Raw genomic sequence first — 20,117 nt, 5'->3', positions numbered from 1 at the left:
TCTCACACCCTGGAAAGGGAGAGCTGCTCAGAGACAGCCACTGGGGAAAGAGACAGAGATTGGTAATGCCCGTTTTCTCTCATGATTTCCTCCAAATTTTAAAATAAATGTGGCTCTGAAAACCAGGGACTTGGGTTAGCTGGGCCTTCTCTTTACTCAACTAGAAGGAAACTTGTGGTTTCCATGGCTCTTCTCCTGGGCTCACCCTGAAGTTCAAACGAATACTTGCCATGAACCACCATGCTCTGATTTCCACTTAAAAAAGATAAACTCATTTTCAAGTTTCCCCCTTAATCCCTCCCCTCCCTCCCCTCCCCTCCCACTTTCTACCCTGGCCTGTTACATACATGTACATACTTACATAAACATACACACACACATGCGCACACACACACAAACACATATACCTGGTCTGCTTCCTTCCCACCCCCTAAATAGACCCCACTTCACATGGAATCTCAGTCTGCTCCCCTGCCCACCCTCTTTCTCCCACCCTCCCTCCCCTCCCCAGGCCAAGCTAAGTCACCCAATAAGGCAGATCTCTCGGGAGAGAATGATTCCAAAGACAGAAATGGGATGTGGGTCTCTACACTCAGATGAGCAAGCAAGCAAGCAGAGAGCGTAAGCAAGGCAGGCAGGAAGAGAGGCAGGCTGCCCTGCCCCGCCCCCGTCACTATTTGGGTCCCTGTTTCCCTGCTATTGCTGCTCTGTTGGGTTTTTGCCTCTTTTGTTAAACAGCAACAGAGTACTGCTACTATGGTCAACCACTCTTCTTTGTCCTCTTCCTTTTTTCCCTTTTCCCTCCTGCCAAGTACCCTATTCTCAGAGCGCAGAGCCCAGATCACTGCCTTCCAGTTTGATGGGCAACCTGCTGAGGACCCCGAGTAAGGTGGGGAGGGGCTCCTCAGCTATTTCCCAGTGACCTCTATCACGTCATCGTCCTTATCCTCATCGTCATTGGAGCTGAACCCCACCTCGGCAACCTCATGAGAATCAAACGGAGGCACCTGGGACCGAAGGAGGCCACCAGCTGAGTAGCCTGCATGTGGGGACATATAGCCTGGGTAGACAGACATGCCCCGCGAAAGACTGCTGGGCAAGACAGGGGAAGGAAAAGGCGCAAACATCCTGGGCTCGGAAAGGAGTGGCTGTGAGAATGGGAGTGAGTAGCTGGGTAGTATCCCTGGCACAGAGGGGTTGAGCATGAAGGAGGGGGTGCTGGCAGTGACTGAGGTAGCCGTGGAAGAGGAACTGACGGGGCCTGCTGGCACCAGAGGGTCAGTAGTCACTGGAAACACCAGGCGAGCATCTGCCAGCAAATTGGACAGCTGGTAGTAGGAGGGAGAACTGCCCATAAATAGGGAGTTCTCCCCAGCCTGGGACGTGAAGGGGGGGGTGAGGTTATGGTTTAAGGAGACGGGTGGCATGGCAAACCCGCCAGAAACTGGATACCCGTGTTCATACGGCTGCACGGGGGCTGGCAGATGGCCCTTCCTGGATCGTCGGCGGACTGACTCCTGGGCAGCAGGTGGTGTGGCCAACTTTCGTTTGTGGCCCCTTAAGTCCAGGACTGAGTGCCTGTCACCACAGGGCTGGCCAGTCATCAGGAGGGAACTATTGAGGCAATGACCCCCAAGTCGAGGCTCAGTCCCAAGAGCTGTCCCCGGACCAGCGCTATTGTCCACCAATTGGGCTGGGGGGCCAGGCAGGGTGGCATTGGTGCCGGGGGAGCTCTGACAGGATTCCCGGGCAGCAGCCACATCTGCATACTGCTGGAGCTCACTGATGATCTCTGGGCTGTCAGGAGAGACGGGCCTGGCCAGCCCCTCAGGGTCTGGGGCTTTGGGTGATGAGGCACTGTGTCTGCCGTTGCTTGTGGAATCACGAGAAGGCCCCTGAGAACCTGGGAACAGAATGTAGATATTAAGTGAGAACCAGAATGGCCAGGGAGAGAAGGAGGATATAGAAAAAAATTCCGTTAAAAAAAAAAATATCCGGTCCTGTGTTCCTCAAAATTCTAGTTTAACATCCAAATAGAACTATCCAATCAATCTTTCACAGTCACAAATAAAGAAATCCTTTCTCAGATTATGCATCTCTTTTTTGATTTAGAAAACACATCTATTCATGGTAAGACTTGTAATTTCTCTGCAGCCCAGTTTCCTGATCTGTCAAACTCCAAGGTCTCTGTGAATGCTGTGAGATGATGGATACGACACGCTAAGAGATCATTCTTTTAACTAGTCAGGCTCTTTCTAGGGGCAGGAGGCGGTGAGTGACCATGGAGAGTGAAAAAGAAAGATGACATGAAAAAGCAGTCCATCCTAGTTTAAAAAACAAACAAAATGGACAGCTATGGAAGACATTTGGGACAAGTGGAGAAATCTGAGCATTGCCTGGATACTAGGTGCTAGGGAGCTGTTGTTTACTTTTTCAGTGTGATAACTGTGTTGTAGTTAGGGGGGAAATGTCCTTAATCATAGGAGATGCAGAGTGCCATAGTATTTAGAGATAAAATGATACGCTGTCTTCAATGTACAAATGGCTCAAACAATAAAAAGGGAGGAAGGGAGAGAGGAGGGAGGCATATGAATTAAAAACGGAAAAATGTTAACAATCATCAGATCTAAGTTCAGGGTATATGGGTGCTCACAGTGCTGTTTTTTCCTCAACTTGTCTGTGTGTAGGGGAATCTCCATTAACTGTAATTGTCTAGCTCTCATACCATGGTGGTGGGAGAATAAATTAGAACCACTACATAGAGAGAAATTTGGCAAGAGTTCCTAACATTGTTAATGTGCTATGTGTATAGCACTCTTGACCTGGAAATCTCACATCTAGGAATTTATGTTATAGAGAGACCCACACGTCTGTGAAACAGTACTGTCAGTAACAGTGGAGTAAAACAATCTAAGTGTCCACCAACAGAGACCTAGCTAAGACATTGTGTTATACCCTTCTACAGCATCCTGTGCAAACCTCCAACGGGGCACATCTAAAAGGATTAAGGAACAAGGACTGAGATATTCTGATGAGTGAAAAAAGGACAAAAAAGTATATTATAGGATGCTACCATTTTTTTTAAAAACACCAAAAAAATTTATGCACACACACATCCCTGTACCACTTATGCAAAAACAAGCTGGTAAGAGCTGTACCTCCAGGGAGGCTCAATGGATGGCTTGGGGTCCCGGTGGGAGGAAAATTTACTTTTCACTTTACCCCCTGTTGTGCCTTTTGAATTTTGAACCATGTACACATTATCCATTCAAAAAATGAATTAATTACCATGGTTTCAGGGGACATCTAAGGCAACTGGCATAATAAAATCTATTAAGAAAACATTCTGCATCCCACTTTGGAGGGTGGCTTCTGGGGTCTTAAACGCTAGCAAGCAGTCATCTAAGATGCATCAATTGGTCTCAACCCACCTGGAGCAAGTAAGAATGAAGAATACCAAAGACACAAGGTAATTATGAGCCCAAGAGACAGAAAGGGCCACGTAAACCAGAGACTATATCAGCCTGAGACCAGAAGAACTAGATGGTGCCCAGCCACAACATATGACTGCCCTGACAGGGAACTCAACAGAGAAACCCTGAGGGAACAGGAGAGCAGTGGGATGCAGACCTCACATTCTCGTAAAAAGACCAGACTTAATGGTCAGAGACTGGGACTGGAGGGACCACGGAAGCTATGGTTCCCTGACTTTCTCTTAGCCCAAGTCACGAACCATTCCCAAAGCTAACTCTTCAGACTGGGATTGGACTGGTGAAGAACTCGCTGCTTGGATAAAGTGGATACATGAGACCGTGTAGGCATCTCCTGTCTGGAGGGGGGTTTAGAGGGCAGAGGGGGCCAGAAGCTACCCAAATGGACATGAGGAGAGAGGGTGGAGGGAAGAACTGTGGTGTCTCTTTGGAGGAAGAGCAATTAGGAGTGTATGGCAAGGTATACGTAAATTTTTATATGAGAGACTGACCCAATTTGTATACTTTTACTTAAAGCACAATAAAAATTAATTAAAAAAAAAAAAAAAAAACCCTATGGATCACAACAACAACAAAATAATTAATTAATTACAAATCAAATAAAAATAATTGCTGTGTAGGTCAATGGAAAGTAGAAATTACCATACCTGAGGCAGCTGTCCGACCATCTTCAGGGGCTTTTGGTTTGCCAGTGGCCCGGACAGCAAAGATCCGCCCATCACTGGTGCGAATATACGTCCCTAAGGAGAAACACGAGGAAACTGCTAGAAGCAGACAGGCAACACAGCCAACCCTGGGAAATTCCAGGCCTGGCACTGTGGCCTGGGACAATGCTATAAAATTAGGTTTCAAGCCCTCTCCCAAAGGTGGAACCTTAATTATTCATTCATTCCACAAACACTGATTGCATGCCTACAATGTACCAGGCACTGGAGGTACAAGAATACACAAGACAGATAAGGACCCTGTCTCCTAGAGCTTAACCTGTAGACGGGAGATAGACGGTTACACTAGAAAACATCGAGAAGGGTTAAATATGATGGAGAAAATAAAGGGAGTGCTGCCAATGAGAGTAAACTGGGCCCTCTGCTCTCAGGTACTCTGGCCCTGCTGCTCCTAAAGATCTTCCTCTGGAACTGGGAGGAAGGAGCCAGATTGTCTCAGTACCCTCTCTGCCACCACAGGAATAATTCAAGACCTGCTTTTCATTCTGACAAGGCACTAACCCACCTTCCCTTAGGTATTGGAGTGTGTCTTTTGATCAATCTCCTGGTGTTTCAGGGCTGCCTCTAGGCCAGAGGTAGGCAAACTTTGTTTTTTTGCTTTATTTTGTTGTTGAGAACATACACAGCGGAACATATACCAATTCAACCGTTTTTATATGTACAATTCAGTGACATTGATTGCATTCTTCGAATTGTGTAACAATTCTCACCCTCCTTTTCTGAGTTGTCCCCCCCATTTATATAAACTCACTGCCCCCTAAGTTTCCTATTTAATTTTTCCAGTCGCTGTTGTCCACTTGATCCCATTTAGATAGATCTTGAAAGAGCACAATGCTCAAGGCAGACATTCTTTACTAGTTAAGCTAAACTATTGTTCAGTTTTACCATGACTTCAGGGGATATTTTTGGTTTAAGGCTTAAAGATTATTTTGGGGCAATAGTTTGTGGGGGTGGGGGGAGGACTGGCAAACTTTGTTTTAAAGGGCCAGATAGCAAATATTTTCAGCTTTGCAGGCCACAGACAATGTATAAATAAATGCGCATGGCTGTGTACCAATAAATCTTTATTTATGGACACTGAAATGTGAATTTCACTTAATTCTTACATGTCACAAAATACTATTCTTTTGAATTTTTTCAACAATTGGAAAATAGAAAAATGATTCTTAGCTCACAGGCTGTTACTATGGGCAATAGGCTGGGTTTGGCCTGTGTGCCATAGTTTGCCAGCCTGGCTCTAGGCTAGGAAGAGCTCAATAAAGGAACTGGTTAAGATCTTCTCCGTGTGTCCTCCTATCCCTGGGCCTAAAGGTTCTTTGCCTCAAGAATGACTAGGGGAAAAATCTCCTTACTAAGCAAAGGGCCTCAGGGAACCTCACAAAGTGATGGGGCTTAAAGGCTGATATGAAAGAAGGGCCTAGCTTGTGTTCTAACACTGTCCATTCCAGGTTTCTCATTCCACTAATCTCATCTTCCTCTAAAAGGAGGCCAAAGGCAGATGTGGACTTTTTAAATTACCACGTTCAAAAATTCTATCATGGAACCAATGTGTACTAATCCATCCACACAGTACAGTTCCTATTTGGGAAACACCCTCCCCCCTTGCAAGCAGGTAAAGATGACACAATAACATACATGTTGGCATATAAGCGATTCCATAGTTCTTGCCCACCAATTTCCATCTTCCTGTGTTCAGCCATCCCCACTCTAAGATTCTCCATAAAACTTATGGGAAGATATAAGAACTCAGGAGCCCTAACTCCCTCTTCTAAGCCACTGACTGATAGCCTTTGGGCCCAACCCAACTCTGCTGCGCAACTAGAAAGGTACTCTTCTCAGGCCTCCCCCACATGTGACATTCGTGTAGTTGATTCCTCTTTCCCCTCTAGCTTGAGCCATACGTATTATTCAGCTTCCCAGATCAGCACTCTCAAGCAAAGGCAGGACGGGAATGGGCCCCTCGGTTAGGCTCTCACCTTTCGTCCCACGTATGATGTGGATACTCTCACCAGCATTAATCCTTGCCTGTACATCTGTGGAGCTGTTTAGTCCGGGAATAACAATATCTAGTGAAGACACAGATCTCCAATTTAGATTACACAGGACCAACTGAAGGAGGGAAAGGAAATACTCTACATCCACTTCAGCTCCTCACTAGTTTCTCTAGAAGCCTCTCAGTAGGCCAGAGGTTCAGACCCAAGACAGGTGAAGAAGGCAGGACCTCTCACAATTGTCTAAACAAAGAATATTATAAAACCAAATAACTTTTAAGAAACCTGATCAGCTTTCTGATTGATATCCCTTGATTTGATGAAAAACACATCGTTTTTGGTTTGGAAATAACTTTAGTTCGAATGATTATTTCTATGTATTTCCTTCTCCCTAAACCACTTGCTCATATCTGCTTCACACCACTTAGGCTCCAAAAACAGCCTCACTCTCTTCCTTGCCGGTGTTCCCGAATGCCTGCCTAAAGAATGATGAGCATTTTCAAGAGTCAGCAGAAAAGTGGGATTAGAAGAGGCTCTCCTTTTCTTTTTATTCATTTCCAATGTTTTATAATGGAAATGAATTATTTTCACACTCAGCAAAATCAATTAAAAGATTTTCATGAAAATTTGCATATCACGAATATTTCTAAATAACAAGATAAAAAACAGGAGCATGAAATGCTTTCCTTCCCAATCACCCTGAGTCACAGAAGCAACCACAGGAGTGGATAGGCTGCTCGGATCTACTGACCCACCTCCAGGCTCTGGGTGGGATGATGCTCAACCCACACCAAACTCACTAAGAAAGAAGCAACTGACATCCAGGTCTTCTAATGACTAGGGAGGTGGATGGCTGGCCTGGCCCCTGTACCCAGCTGACCCCAGTCAGGCAGGGCTCAGAACTTCACGCCGTGTCTACGAGACCTTCTGAGACCAACTGTGTGTCCCAGTAACATTTCTGCAATCCCTGTAGTGCTCAGAGTCTATCCCACACACCACACGCAAGAAAACTTGATTCTGTGTTATTCTGGAACTATTTCACTAAAATGCAAATTCCTCAAGATAGGAATTGCTGTCTTCTCTATTTTTACCTACAGCACCAAGTGTAGTAAGGCCTAGAATGCAAGAAGTATTTAATAAATACTTCCTGAATGAACAAAGGAATTAAAACCAAGACAGTGCCCCTGGAACAGAATCCAGGAGTCCCTGACCTGTTGTGGTGACCACCTTCTGCACGAGGACTCCCGCACGTTGCAGGTAGTTGATCGGGAAGTTCATAGCTGGATTTGTGCTGGAGGCAGAGCTTACACTGCCTCCCAGTGGGACATGCCGAGGCATCATGGGGATGGGGGTGGACTGCACAGGACGCACACTGGCCACAGGCTTTTCATCACTCTTCAGTGCTGGTTGCCTGTGAGAGAAAGACAAGCACACTAAGAGAGATCAGCAGAACGGCCCTCACTTCCCTGTCTCTAAAGGCTATGGAGTCTCTTCAGATTCCCCAGTTTACATCCTTAGTTGCTTCTGAGAAAGGAGAGAGATAGAAGATATCTGCGGAGTCTGGCCAATTCAAAAAAAAAAAAAAAAGACTAGGGGCAGGACCAAGAAAGAAAGGTAGAGTCTAAGTAGAATCCAATGTCTGTGGAATAACAACTTTCTGGAGATGTCAGGAGATATATGCTCCTCTAGAATTTAAACTGTCTACATTAGGAGTCCCTGGGTGGCCCAAACCGTTAAGTGCTCAATCACTAACTGAATGGTTGGCGGTTCAAACCCACTCAGCGATGCCTTGAAAGAAAGGCCAGGTGATCTGCTTCCAAAAGATCACAGCCTTGAAAATCCTCTGGAGAAGCTCTACTCTGCACACACAGGGTGACCATGAGTCGGAACTGACTTGGTGGCAACTAACAACAACAACATTAGGAATTATTAGACCCTGCAGGGAAACCAGGAAGATGCGAACATATGATCAGGAAAGAAAAGTTCTTCAGGCCACAGTGCATGATAAGTTGAAAACAAACGGGTGGAATTTTCCCATTCATTCAAGGAAAAAGGGCCGCATGATGTGTTTGGTGATCTTGAGAGACCTCATATCCCAACATTTTAACCACCTTAACTCTCTCTGCAACCTTAAGTCTCAATAAGTGATGGAAGCACCTCTCTCTCCTCTGCATTAGTTTCATCAGGCTCCCCCTGCCTCCTGCTTGGCCAGTCTTCAGAGGGCCTCTCTGGTCATGACCACCACATAGCAGCAGCCGCCAGAGCACTGTGCACAAAGGCCAGCCTTCTAAACGGCACGGTTCCTCAGCCAGCCTGGGCTCTGGCTCTGCATCCTAGGCCCACATTCTGAAATGTTACACCACGCCAACAACACACTCCTCACTGTAAATTTCACTGTTGATACCTTGAAAAAGCTGCTCCTGACTAAAGATTTTTGAAATCAGGTGTCTATAAGCTTTCTAAAGTCAGCTGACCATTTCTTCCTCAGCTGACTGAAGTCTGGAAGACACTTGACACTTTGCTGTTGCTCTCAGGTTGCCATAGGCCACTTTGGGCAGCCCCCTGGACGCTGTGGACTCTCAAATCCCCAGAGAGGCCAAACAGTCACAGAGAGCTCCACCAGGTCTTTCTGGGTACACGTGAGGACCCCTTCTCACCCAACACTCAGTCAGGCAGCTATCTGGTTATTAAGTGAGAGAGTGAGGGCAGTGAGGCACCTTGTCTCAAAACAAGAAAAAACAAACATAGATAACATCTGTATTTTCTTTTAAAAAGCCCCTCTCCCTACTGCTTTGCAGTCAACTTCCATTCTGTTCAGGTTCTGAACAAATCTAAGAAGCTGTACACAAGAGATGTTCTACCCAGGACTGTGGCACAGTCACAGAGTGAACTCCCATTAGGAGCAGCTGAATTTTCTAACTGCAATCCAAGACCCAGAGAAGACCTGTTTTCACCCTTGAACCTCACTGCTAAGGCAAGGTCTAGGGCCAAGGTACTAGAAGTAGGAGGCAGCTGTGCGGAGGGGCTGGGCCTCTGTGTTTGGGTAAGCTATGTCCCCCCAACCCCCAGGGTCCAGAGGAGTCCTCCCGAGTCACAAGGCCAGCAGCTCACTCCTCCAGCCAGTGCAGTAAAAACCAGAGCCACTTAAAACTCCAGTGATGCTGAATGGCTTCAGTACCTCACCCAAGAACAGGACCTGTTAGTTCACAGCAGCCAAAGCATAAGTTGTAGGCTCTCCTTTTGTTTAAAAAAAAAAAATAGTCCAGAGGTTTGAGCTTGGTCCAGGTGCAGAGCCTCCCCTTTCGGTGACTCACCAGTTTCTTTGACTGAAAGCAGGGATGCTGGTCAGGCTCTGGTCACTGGCGGGGTAATACTGTGCGTATGACGGGCGGGTGTAGGGGACAGATGTGCGTTTGTCTTCCTCATAGCTTTTCTTGGCTGCTTTTTTCTCGGCCTTGGTCAGCTTGTGATCCTTTCGGTTAAGAAGCAATGACTCATGCTCGAAAGGCTCCTGGGGACACATGAGGATGTTGATTTAATTACCAATATTTGTGCCAACATGACTGATGCACAGTGAACTTTACTTTGAAACCAAGAAAAAGATGTCTGCAGTGCTAGCAAAACATCGGCTCAGACACACAAGCAGGTTTCCTTTTTTACTGTTGAGAGCATAATTCACAACGCTAACTTTGTACCAGCTTCAGATAAGCTAAGCCTGCCTTCCATACCCAAAGGATGGGGAAGAGTTCAGAGAAGTAATGAACTGCATTTTCAGGACTTTCCCCTCCATTTCTGCTAGGAAAACTCACACTAGCCAAATTATTCCACATGGCTGAGCTCAGCACTCAGACTTTGTGTGAGGATGGGGGATCAGGGGAAAGGAAAAGAACCAGTTGAGTCCAAGTTGCCTGCATAAAACAAGACCTCAATGGAGGGAAAGGAGTTTGCCAGAGAAGCCTCCTCTGACAGAGAGTGCCCCACTGGGGGCTCCATGACGCCAGGTCTTCACCTTGGTGATGAGGTGAGGGTACTTGAGACAGGCAAGCTGCAGGACTGACTCCTTGATCCCCTTTATGTTCAAGGATGATTGGGGTGCTGGCTCCTTCTCAACAAAGTGTAGTAGGTTCTCCACCTCCTTCCGGGTGAAGTTCAGCATTGGATTCAAATCATCCACTACCCGGTCTAGAAGGCAGAAGACAAGGGAAAGTCAGTAGATGGCAAAGACGACTGCAAAAAACACAAGTACAAAGGTCCGCTGGGCGAAGGGCAGTTTTTGGTGGTCTCTAAACCACCTCAGGGCACCCCATATCAGAATGTCAAAGGCCAGAACTGAGGCCCTGGGGAAATGGAGACATCATTTAAAAAAACCTGCATAACCAGCTTGGCTCTAATCATAAAAGCTGCCTTCAGTAAGTAGAGGTCACCCTCTCTTAAGCACTCACTGAACTCAGAATGGAGCCCTGGTGATGCAGTGGTTAAGAGCTCGGCTACTAACCAAAAGGTCAGCACTTTGAAATAACCAGCCACTCCTTGGAAACCCTATGGGACGGTTCTACTCTATCCTATAGGGCCATTATGAATCAATTTAACAGCAACAGGTTTAGTTTTGTTTTGGGAATCAGAATGAGATGGGAGAACTGCTGACTTTTCATGATTCAAAGCCCTCTGGCCTGTGTTCCCATGTCCTCCCCCCATCCCCTCATTGATACTGTAAGGATGGTAGCCTATATAGATGTGCCTCTCCCTGAGCTAGGACGATGGCCCACCTGACATGCCCTGCTTGGAAATCTGACGGTCATAGATCTTCTTTTCGAGGGTAAAGTCAGCCACAAGACGATAGATGTGACAGGGCTTTTTCTGGCCATAACGGTATACCCGACACACTGCCTGGGCATCATGGCAAGGGTTCCAGGAAGCATCAAACACCACCACTCGATTGGCACCGATAAGATTCACACCCAAGCATCCAGCCCTTTAAGATACAAGTCAACAATCATAGAGCCTTTTGTTTTGAAGATGGTTTTTAAATCGGCTTGCCCACTGTGACTCTTACCCCAACATTACCCTCTTTATCCTGTATGTTCCTCAAGCACTGAGGTGTGCCCTGAAAATCCAACACAGAACTGCCTACCAGCTCGGGAAGAAAACCCACTCTCTGCCTCTCTGTAACAAGTAAGGCCTCACGTCCTAGCCCTACAGCCACTGTCCCTTGGCAAGAAGAAACTTCTGCACACAGGTGATGTTTTTAGTCCAACAGCTTTGGAGAACAACTGGCTCATACCCTGCCAAAGGGACTGTGATGGCAGAATGCAGCATAGGCCTTAGCTGCTTGGCATGAGACAAATAACGCCACCAGGCTTTACAGTTATATTGTTTCCTACTTTTTCAAGCACTTCACGTTCATCACACTGGTCTAAGCTTCAGAACACTCCTGAGAGAAAAGCAAGTTATGCTCATTGTTAATGAAGGTCTCAAAGAACTTCATGCCACTATCACGACTGCCCTTCTAACACAATGGAAACCTCCCTTTGGTCCCCACGCAGAACAGCAGACCTGTTCTGACTGAACTTGGGTAAGTCTTTGGGGTCCCTGCCCATGTGGCCAATTGCCCTGAATACACCCCCTAGGACCTCCCCTTTTGGGTTCCACTCACCTAGTGGAGAGAAGGAACAACCAGGTGGTGAGGTTGCTGGGATCATTGAACTGATTAATGAGTCGCTCCCTCTCAAAGGCAGGGGTGCTACCATCTAACCCTAGGAAGGAAAACCACAAGAAGTGGACAGATGAGGGCGGGGTACACAGCAGTATCATTGGGAAAACGTGCTTTAAAAACAAACAACACACAGTGGGGGGAAGGAGTGTGCTGTCTCATTAGAGGGAGAGCAACTAGGAGTATACAGCAAGGTGTATATAAATTCTTTATGAGACTGACTTGGTTTGCAAACTTTCACTTAAAGCACAATAAAAATAAATAAATAAATAAAACCACAATAAAGCCCACTATAGTGCTCAGGCCTCACCCCAGACATTCCATCAGTCTACACTGAGGTGTAGGCATCAAATACTCTCAGGTCATTCAGATGTGCAACAAGGATTATCGGGTGAGTAGTGGTTAAGTGCTACAGCTGCTAACCGAAAGTTCAGCAGTTCGAATCCACCAGGTGCTCCTTGGAAACTCTATGGAGGAATTCTACTCTGTCCTATAGGGTCACTATGAGTCTGAATCGACTCGACGGCAACAGGTTTGGTTTTTTCGTTTCTTTTTTTTCTCTTCTTCAGTATTTTGGGTCAATTCTAAGGTGAGGGGTCCTAGACTTTACAGTACATAAGAATTACCCACGGAGCTTGGTAAACACTGCCTCAAGGTGATCCCTCTCTCTCAGCCCTGCGGAGTGCACGAGGGCCAAGGGTGTTTGTTTGGTATGGCTGATGTCCCCCCACCAGAAGCGTGCATTTTTAACACACTCTGCTCCAGAGGCCAAAAACTTGCTATAGAGAGATACAAAAGCAATAGCTAGAGAACAGTGGAATGAGACATACGAATAAAAGGAGGAGATCTCAAAAGAGAGAGAAAATAAAGCTGCAGTTAAGAAGCATGAATAAAAGGGGGGCAATATTTGTCTCTGGTGAAGTAGAAAAAATGGCAAAGCTAAGGGCATGAAATATCACATGGAGAAGTGAATTGTTATAGTTGTATTGTTGTTATTAGTTGCTATCCAGTATGCATTCCAACTCATGGTGACCCCACGCATTACAGAGTAGAACTGCTCCATAAGGTTTTCTTGGCTGTAATCTTAACAGAAGCAGATCTCCAGGATTTTCTTCCTTAGTACTGCTAGGTGGGTTAGCTGTAGAGTGCAAAGGGTTTGTGCCACCTAGGGACTTACTACAGGCTCTCTCAGTCAGTACCCCAGTCTACCTTTCCAACATGAGTTCCCACAATTTCTGAACACAGTTCACCAATGACTCACTGGGCAGGCCTAACTGAACACAAGCTCCAGGCCAGACCCTGTCCTGGCAGTCTCCACACCAGTCCCTTGAACCTCCAGCTCTCTAAATCCTTCCTCTAGGCCAGTGGCTGTCAACCAAGGATTATTCTGCCTTCCCCCCAGGAGACATGTGGCAATATCTGTAGCCACAGGGTCACTATGAGTCAGAATTGAGTTGAAGACATTGTTGGTTATTAAATTGGAAGGGACAGGGACCTTTAGTGATTGGAGACCAGGAATGTTGCTAAATATCCTACAACACATAGAACAGCCCCCACAACAAAGACTTATCTAGCCCACATGTCAACAGTGCTAAGGCAAACGTTTCTCAATCTTCTTTTTCATTATTGTGCCCATGGAAGCAGCAGTCAGGAAATCAAACGATGTACTGCACTGGGCAAATCTGTTGCAAAAGACCTCTTTGAAGTGTTAAAAAGCAAAGCTGTCACTTTGAGGACTCAGGTGTGCCTAACCCAAACCATAATATTTTCAGTCGCCTCATATGCATGCAAAAGCTGGACAATGAATAAGAAAGACTGAAGAAGAATTGACATCTTTGAATTACAGTGTTGGTGAAGAATACTGAATATACCATGGACTGCCAGAACAACAAACAAGACTGTCTTGGAAGAAATACAGCCAGAGTGCTCCTTGGAAACAAGCACAGCAAGACTTTGTCTCACATACTTTGGATATGTTATCAGGAGGGATCAGTCCCTGGAGAAGGACATAATGCTTGGTAAAGTAGAGGGTCAGTGGAAAGGAGGAAGACACTCAATGGGATGGACTGACACAGTGGCTGCAACAATGGGCTCAAATATAACAATACTTCTGAGGATGGTGCAGGACTGGGCAGTGTTTCATTCTGTTGTACATAGGGTTGCCGTCAGTTGGAACTGACTCAACAGCACCTAACAGCAACAAGAAACCTTCTTTTAGGTCCTTGGGTGGTGCAAATAGCTTGTGCTCTACGACTAACCTAAAGGTTGGTGGTTTGAGCCTACCCAGTGGGGCCACAGAAGAAAGGCCTGGTGATCTGCTTCTGTAAAGGGTACAGCTAAGAAAACCCTATGGAACGCAGTTGTACTCTGTAACACATGGGGTCGCCATGAGTTGGAATCAACTCGATGGCAACAGGTTTTTTTTTTAAGGAGCCTTTTTAGACACCTTTTTCTCCAATTAAGACAGGTAGCAAAGGCCCTGAGATCGGAGGGTGCCTGTTTGAGGAACAGCAAAGAGACTGGTGTGGTTAGAGGGGAAACACGTAAAAGAGAGATAGGCTGTACTATCAGGGAGGTAATAGGGGGTTGGCTGTGGAACCTAGGGACTTAGTAAGAGGAGGACCAGAGAGGCCCCCAAATCTGCAAACAAAGTAACAAGAAATGGGCCAGGTCACAGAAACAAAGCCATTCCCCAGAACAATGGGCAGGTTATCTAAAAATAGCCCACAAACTTCTTTAAAGTTGCCTTTCAGAAGCAGCTGGAGAAAACCAAACCCAGGGTCATGTGCAGAACATCCACCTGTGACCGCTGTGTGACCTTCCACCAGGGACAGTGAGGGGCTGCAGCCCCAGCCAGGGAATCGGACCTGGGGAGCGAGAGACTGCGCAGGCGCAACACCCCATAATAAGTCCCAATACGAATCCCAGAGGCCTCCGGGACAGGAGCCATCTTGGAAAGCTCCTGCACATGCACCTTAGTTAACATATCCCTGCCTGTATCTCAATAAACGTGAATTTTTTCCTGCCCAAAACTTTAAAAAACCCAGGCCCGTCTTTTGTTCTGTGAGATGAGGGTGAGCGTTGCTCTAGGCCCTCCTGGTCTCCACTTGCAAGCCTCTTCGATAAAGCTTTGCTCATGTGGAAAAATCTACGTGCCTTACCTGCCCATTCTTGACCAGTGGGAGACAAGAACATTATTCCAGTAACACAATCACTGCCCGCCTTGAAATTTTAATAACACAGGTATACTTATATTTTATGTATACCTGTGCCTTATACATAAAAAGAGTTAAGATTCTTTCACATACCCCCTCCTAGAATCAATTCTCACCCCCTTGTGGGCCATATCACCCCACTGAAAATGCATGCTCTCGGCTCTGTGTTCACTCTGGTCGTTCCATCTGGAATGATCTTCTGGCCATACTTGCTCTGTATTATTCAAATTATCTCCATCTTTGTGAGTCTGACTCAAGTCCTGTCTCCTCAGGAAGCCTTCAACCACCCTCACCATGATGATTCTGTCCTCCTTAGAACTCTAATTAGGGCACTGCATCAGTGCCATTCTGTATTTGTCCTCAACTTGTCGCATCTCAGATGAAGACAAGGCCTATGCTTTCCACTTCTCTGTACTCCCCCTATCTCCCCAGGCTCCCCAGCCCCTAGTTCAGTGCCTCGTACACAGCAGCTGGCTCTCAGGATTCCCCGGCTCTGTGGTTTGATGGAGAATGGTGTAGGAGAAGAGAGAAAGAGAGAGAGAAGGAAAGGGAAACCCTTAAGAAGACCTTGCCAAGTCTCCCGGAACAAAGCAGCAATAAACTCACGGAAGTAGCTGACGTTTCGAACCCACTTCTGTGCTCCTTGCCCCTCAGCACCAGGCAGATAGGGTACTTCTCGTTTCCCAAGGAACTCCTCAATGAGAGCCAAAGTGGAAAGGCTCTGGCTGAAAGGGGTAGAAGTAGCTTTTGGTTCAGAAGGCTCCCAGACCCAAGGGAGCCTTGTTCCCCAACAGGCCCACACTCACGTGCAGCAACTGTCAGTGAAAGCTCCCACACCCGACTCCCCTCACAAGGTAACCCACAAAGGGCAACCAAGGCTGTTCTCCCCAGCTCAGAATATGAGCAGAGTTGGCTACATACTTATTACCATCGCCCCCTCTTAAAACATTCTCTAGTCTTTTAATTCCTTGCTTCCTCTATTGAAAAATTCTGGCATTTAGCTCAGTGCACAGTAAGAAATAGCATTTGGCATTAAAAACCAACACCACGTGAATATACAGTTAAGACCTGCAAAAGCCAGGACCTGTATAAGGCAGAAACCTGTCAGAGAAGGAAAAAACGCAAATATTTTCCACTAAAACGAGTGATAAAAAAGTGGTAAGACCGCACCTTGTGAAAGGTGGGAAACATGGAGACCCAGAAAAACAAGGCAGTCCTCCTGTCAAGTTCTGGCTCACACAGGTTTCACTGTACATTAGATCCGGCCATCTTAGGGGTCTTGTTAGAGAGACAGATCACTGGGCTGCTTCCAAATTATGCAGTCAGTCACCCCAGAAGTGATCCGCAAAACCAGGGCAACCCTAGGCTCTCCCCAGTTAGAATCGCTGCTGTCATCTCAAAGTGTGTCGCAAGTGGAAGCCCTCACTCTGAGGCTCCTGAGCTGGGCTCCTGTCACCTAGCTCTCCTTGGAGCTAAATTTGGTCAGAACAAGTTAAGTCATCTCCTTTATGTCTGCTTCCCTGAGAAGTCAGGCCTTGATGAGACTCAAAGCCTCAGCCTGACTGAGAATGTGACTCTGGAACAAATCTCATCACTTAAGTGAGCCTTACATACGAAACTTGGAAGAAAAAAAAAAGTCGCAGGAGGGGAGAAAAACAGATTATAGCAGGGCTCAGCAAAGAGTTCTGTAAAAGGCCAAATTGTAAATATTTTAGGCTTTGCAGACCACATATAGTCTTGATGGCATATTCTTCATTGTGGGTTTTTTTTTTTTAATGTAAAAACTATTCTTAGCTCTCAGGTCAGATCTGGCCTGGGTGATAGTTTGCTGGATTAGACTATGATCTCCTCCTCTAAGACATCCTCCATTTCTAACGTTAGCCAGGGTTCTAAATTGTTCTCTGTGTAGAAACTACATTGGGCAAAGAAACTCCCAGAAAGTGACACAAATGCAAGAAGGTCCTCACAATAAGCACTGGGTTGCAGAGAGAGAGAGAGGGAGAGGGAGAGAGAGGGAGAAGGAGAGAGGAGGGCCGACGTGGCCCTGGTTGATCTCACTCTGGAGGGGTTGTGTCACTGTTTACCATAAGATACACAACCTTACCCGGAACTTCTCCTCCTACCTGAACACCAGGATCTTGTCCCCAAGCTTCACACTTTCCTCAATCAAGTGGAAAAGCAGTACCATCTTGGGAGAATTCTCTAAGACTCCAGTCTGGTAATTTGTCAGAAGGTCCTTGGCCTGCAAGAGAAAACAAGGCAAGCTGGAGCAGGTCCAAGTCCAGATCACTAGAAATAAAATCCTCCCCTCAGGGCAGCAGCTCACCAACCCCCTTTATAGTTCTCTGCAAAGACCTTGGCAGTACAGTGCACTGTACACTCCCCACCCTCTCCCTAGGTAGGCCTCACACTGTCCCTTCCCATCTGTGGTTTATGCCTACAGAAGGCCTGCTCGACTCACCCATTCATACGTGACAATGTTGTTGCCTCGCTCCTGGAAAGGACTGAAGCCGACCCCCTGTAGGAACTTGCTATTGGTTGCCTCTCCCATTGAAGAGGCCAAGGCACTGTCCTCCCCCTTGTTTTTTGTCCCCTGTGATGGGCAGCGGGTGCTGGTCCCTGCTGAGCCAAGCTCTTCCACATCTAGGTCCTGCTCGTTGGCTAGGCTCTCCTTCTGAAGGGCTTCGTAGAGCACATCAGGGTGATTCCAGATCTGAGGCCCAAGGAAAAGCAGAGATGGCACAGGGTAGGGAACACTCCAAGGGTGTCCCAGAGTTTGGAAACATGCACCTGCTCAAGCACACACCTCCCATAGCACATACTATCACATCAGAAATTAAAGTATCTTCAACCCCTTCACAGCCAAAGAGCTTGCACACTTTCTTTCCCCAAATGGCTCTAATCATCATGACACGATGAATGGGAACACTCAGGTGAGGGCCATGCCAGTGGGTTTGGTACATAATCAAAGCGGCTGCATCAGAAGCCTTGCATTCTTATTCAAAGGAGTAAGAAAGCTCATGTTTCACAGGCAGCTACTCAACTATTGAACAAGACCCATCTCTCCCTGCAGATGAAATATATCTCACTTATGGATGACCAACCAAAAGTCATTTCAAAGATTATTCCTGACAGGAGCTGAGAATTACTCATGGTGGGGGTGGGGGGGGGGTGGCATCAGCACTGCAGCACCCTCACAGACCATGTCTGTTTCAACTGCCTAGTCCTGGTCTAGGACTGTGGCTACAACAGAAATATTTTGAAACCTCACCTGTCTCTGGATACACACCTTCAGCTGACTTAGTGAATCCATAGTCAATCAGAACTAAGGCCTAACAGGTGTGCTGAGAGCTCAGCCAGAGGTACCAAGTCAAAGAAACAGATTCCTCAGGAGGCAACAGGAAGCACTTGGCCAGATCAGGCCCAAGTCAGGGTTTATCAGCCTGCTCAGGGGGCTCAAGGGCACTGGGTTTGTTGGTCAGGAGGCTTTGTGCTAAAGACATCTCACTCTTGTCCCCGACACCTGAGTCTTATTGTCCTCAAATCATCTCAAGCAATATGAGGATGAAAGAAATCTCAATCTGATTAAATCTAGAGCTAACTGGGTGCTATCCCTAATAGCCTAAGCTACATATTTCTTGAATCCTTATTATGCTAGCAGTAAAAACTTCTGCTCCACAGTGTTCCTCCATCAGTCCTCTTTTCCAGGCGGAAAATAAAAGATCAAGAAAGGAAGTGTCTTCTCAAGTTTGGGACAGCAAGTTGTACAGCTGAGGTGTACAATTAGAACATCTCTCCCTCAAGCCCCCAGTCCTCCAAGGCAGTGGCTCACTCTCACTTCATACTTCCCTTATCAAAGATAAAGAGCTCCCTCAGCACCATACACTTCCTTAGTTCTCATCTCAGTCTTCCTGGAGGCCCCAACTCACCTTGCAGCACACACAGAAAGCCTTAAGGGGGTTCAGCCCCAGCCAGCCACTGCTACCACAGTCCCGGAACCGGTCCATGAATTGTGTGTACAAGTCTCGCTGGATCTTGGAGAGCCGCACCAGGATCACATTTTCTTCCTTGGCAGGGAGATGAATCTTCAACACAGTGTGGCCTCTCCTACAGATGCAAAGAGGTCAGCAGTGGCAGGCAGTGTGGCCAGGAGGGGTTGATGCAGGATAAAACAGAACCGCTGCACTCCTGCCAAAACATCCCTCTCGATGATTTTAAGGCATATCACAGCCTTGCAATAGTGAAGACTGGTTCAGTAACCACCAAGCAGAAATTGAGCCCATCAACAGATGAATGGATGAAAAAAAAAAACTATGGTAGATACACACGATGGAATACTACTCAATGATAAAGAACAATGATGAATCCGTGAAACACCTCACAACATGGATGAATCTGAAGGGCATTATGCTGAGTAAAGTAAGTCAATCACAAAAGGACAAATGTTATATGAGACCACTATTATAAAAACTCATGAAAAGGTTTACACCCAGAAAGAAACAATCTTTGATTGTTACTAGGGAGAGAAGGGGTGGGGAAGGAAAAACACTAACTAGACAATAGATAAGTGGTAACTTTGGTGAAGGTTAAGACAGTACACAATACTGGGGAAGTCAGCACAACCTGACCAAGGCAAGATCTTGGAAGCTTCTTAGACACATTCGAACTTCCTGAGGGACTGAATTACTGGGCTGTGGGCTAGGGATCATGGTCTTGGGGAATATCTAGCTCAACTGGCATAATGTAGTTTATATAAAGAAAATGTCCTACATTCCACTTTGGTGAGTAGTGTCTGGAGTCTTAAAAGCTTGTAAGCGGCCATCTAAGATACTCCACTGGCCCCACCCAGTCTGGAGCAAGACAGAATGAAGAAAACCAAAGACACAAGGCAAAGATTAGTCCAAAGGACTAACGGACCACATCTACCACAGCCTCCACCAGACTGAGTCCAGCACAACTAGATGGTGCCCAGCTACCATCACCGG

At 46.6% G+C, this 20,117-nt stretch overlaps 1 protein-coding gene across 3 annotated transcripts in view; it reads right to left on the bottom strand.

The window, feature by feature from the left end:
* Positions 1–512: 512 nt before the first annotated feature.
* Positions 513–20,117, bottom strand: part of RAD54L2 (RAD54 like 2) — a 127,345-nt gene continuing 107,740 nt past the window's right edge. For all 3 annotated transcript variants that reach the window (XM_049861906.1, XM_049861905.1, XM_049861904.1), the window contains 12 exons: positions 19,062–19,239; positions 17,594–17,845; positions 17,256–17,374; positions 15,739–15,857; positions 11,861–11,960; positions 10,974–11,179; positions 10,217–10,389; positions 9,522–9,718; positions 7,419–7,618; positions 6,193–6,282; positions 4,139–4,231; positions 513–1,903 (listed from right to left, as the gene is read on the bottom strand). In XM_049861906.1, coding sequence (XP_049717863.1) covers positions 909–1,903; positions 4,139–4,231; positions 6,193–6,282; positions 7,419–7,618; positions 9,522–9,718; positions 10,217–10,389; positions 10,974–11,179; positions 11,861–11,960; positions 15,739–15,857; positions 17,256–17,374; positions 17,594–17,845; positions 19,062–19,239 — 2,722 coding nt within the window. In that variant the 3' untranslated portion in view covers positions 513–908. The remainder of the gene's footprint in view (positions 1,904–4,138; positions 4,232–6,192; positions 6,283–7,418; positions 7,619–9,521; positions 9,719–10,216; positions 10,390–10,973; positions 11,180–11,860; positions 11,961–15,738; positions 15,858–17,255; positions 17,375–17,593; positions 17,846–19,061; positions 19,240–20,117) is intronic.

This window comes from Elephas maximus, chromosome 20 (genome assembly GCF_024166365.1).
Source record: "Elephas maximus indicus isolate mEleMax1 chromosome 20, mEleMax1 primary haplotype, whole genome shotgun sequence".
In the NCBI taxonomy this organism is placed as follows: domain Eukaryota; kingdom Metazoa; phylum Chordata; class Mammalia; order Proboscidea; family Elephantidae; genus Elephas; species Elephas maximus.
The sequence above is the reverse complement of the archived record's forward strand: the minus strand, read 5'-3'. Positions and strand labels throughout refer to the sequence as shown.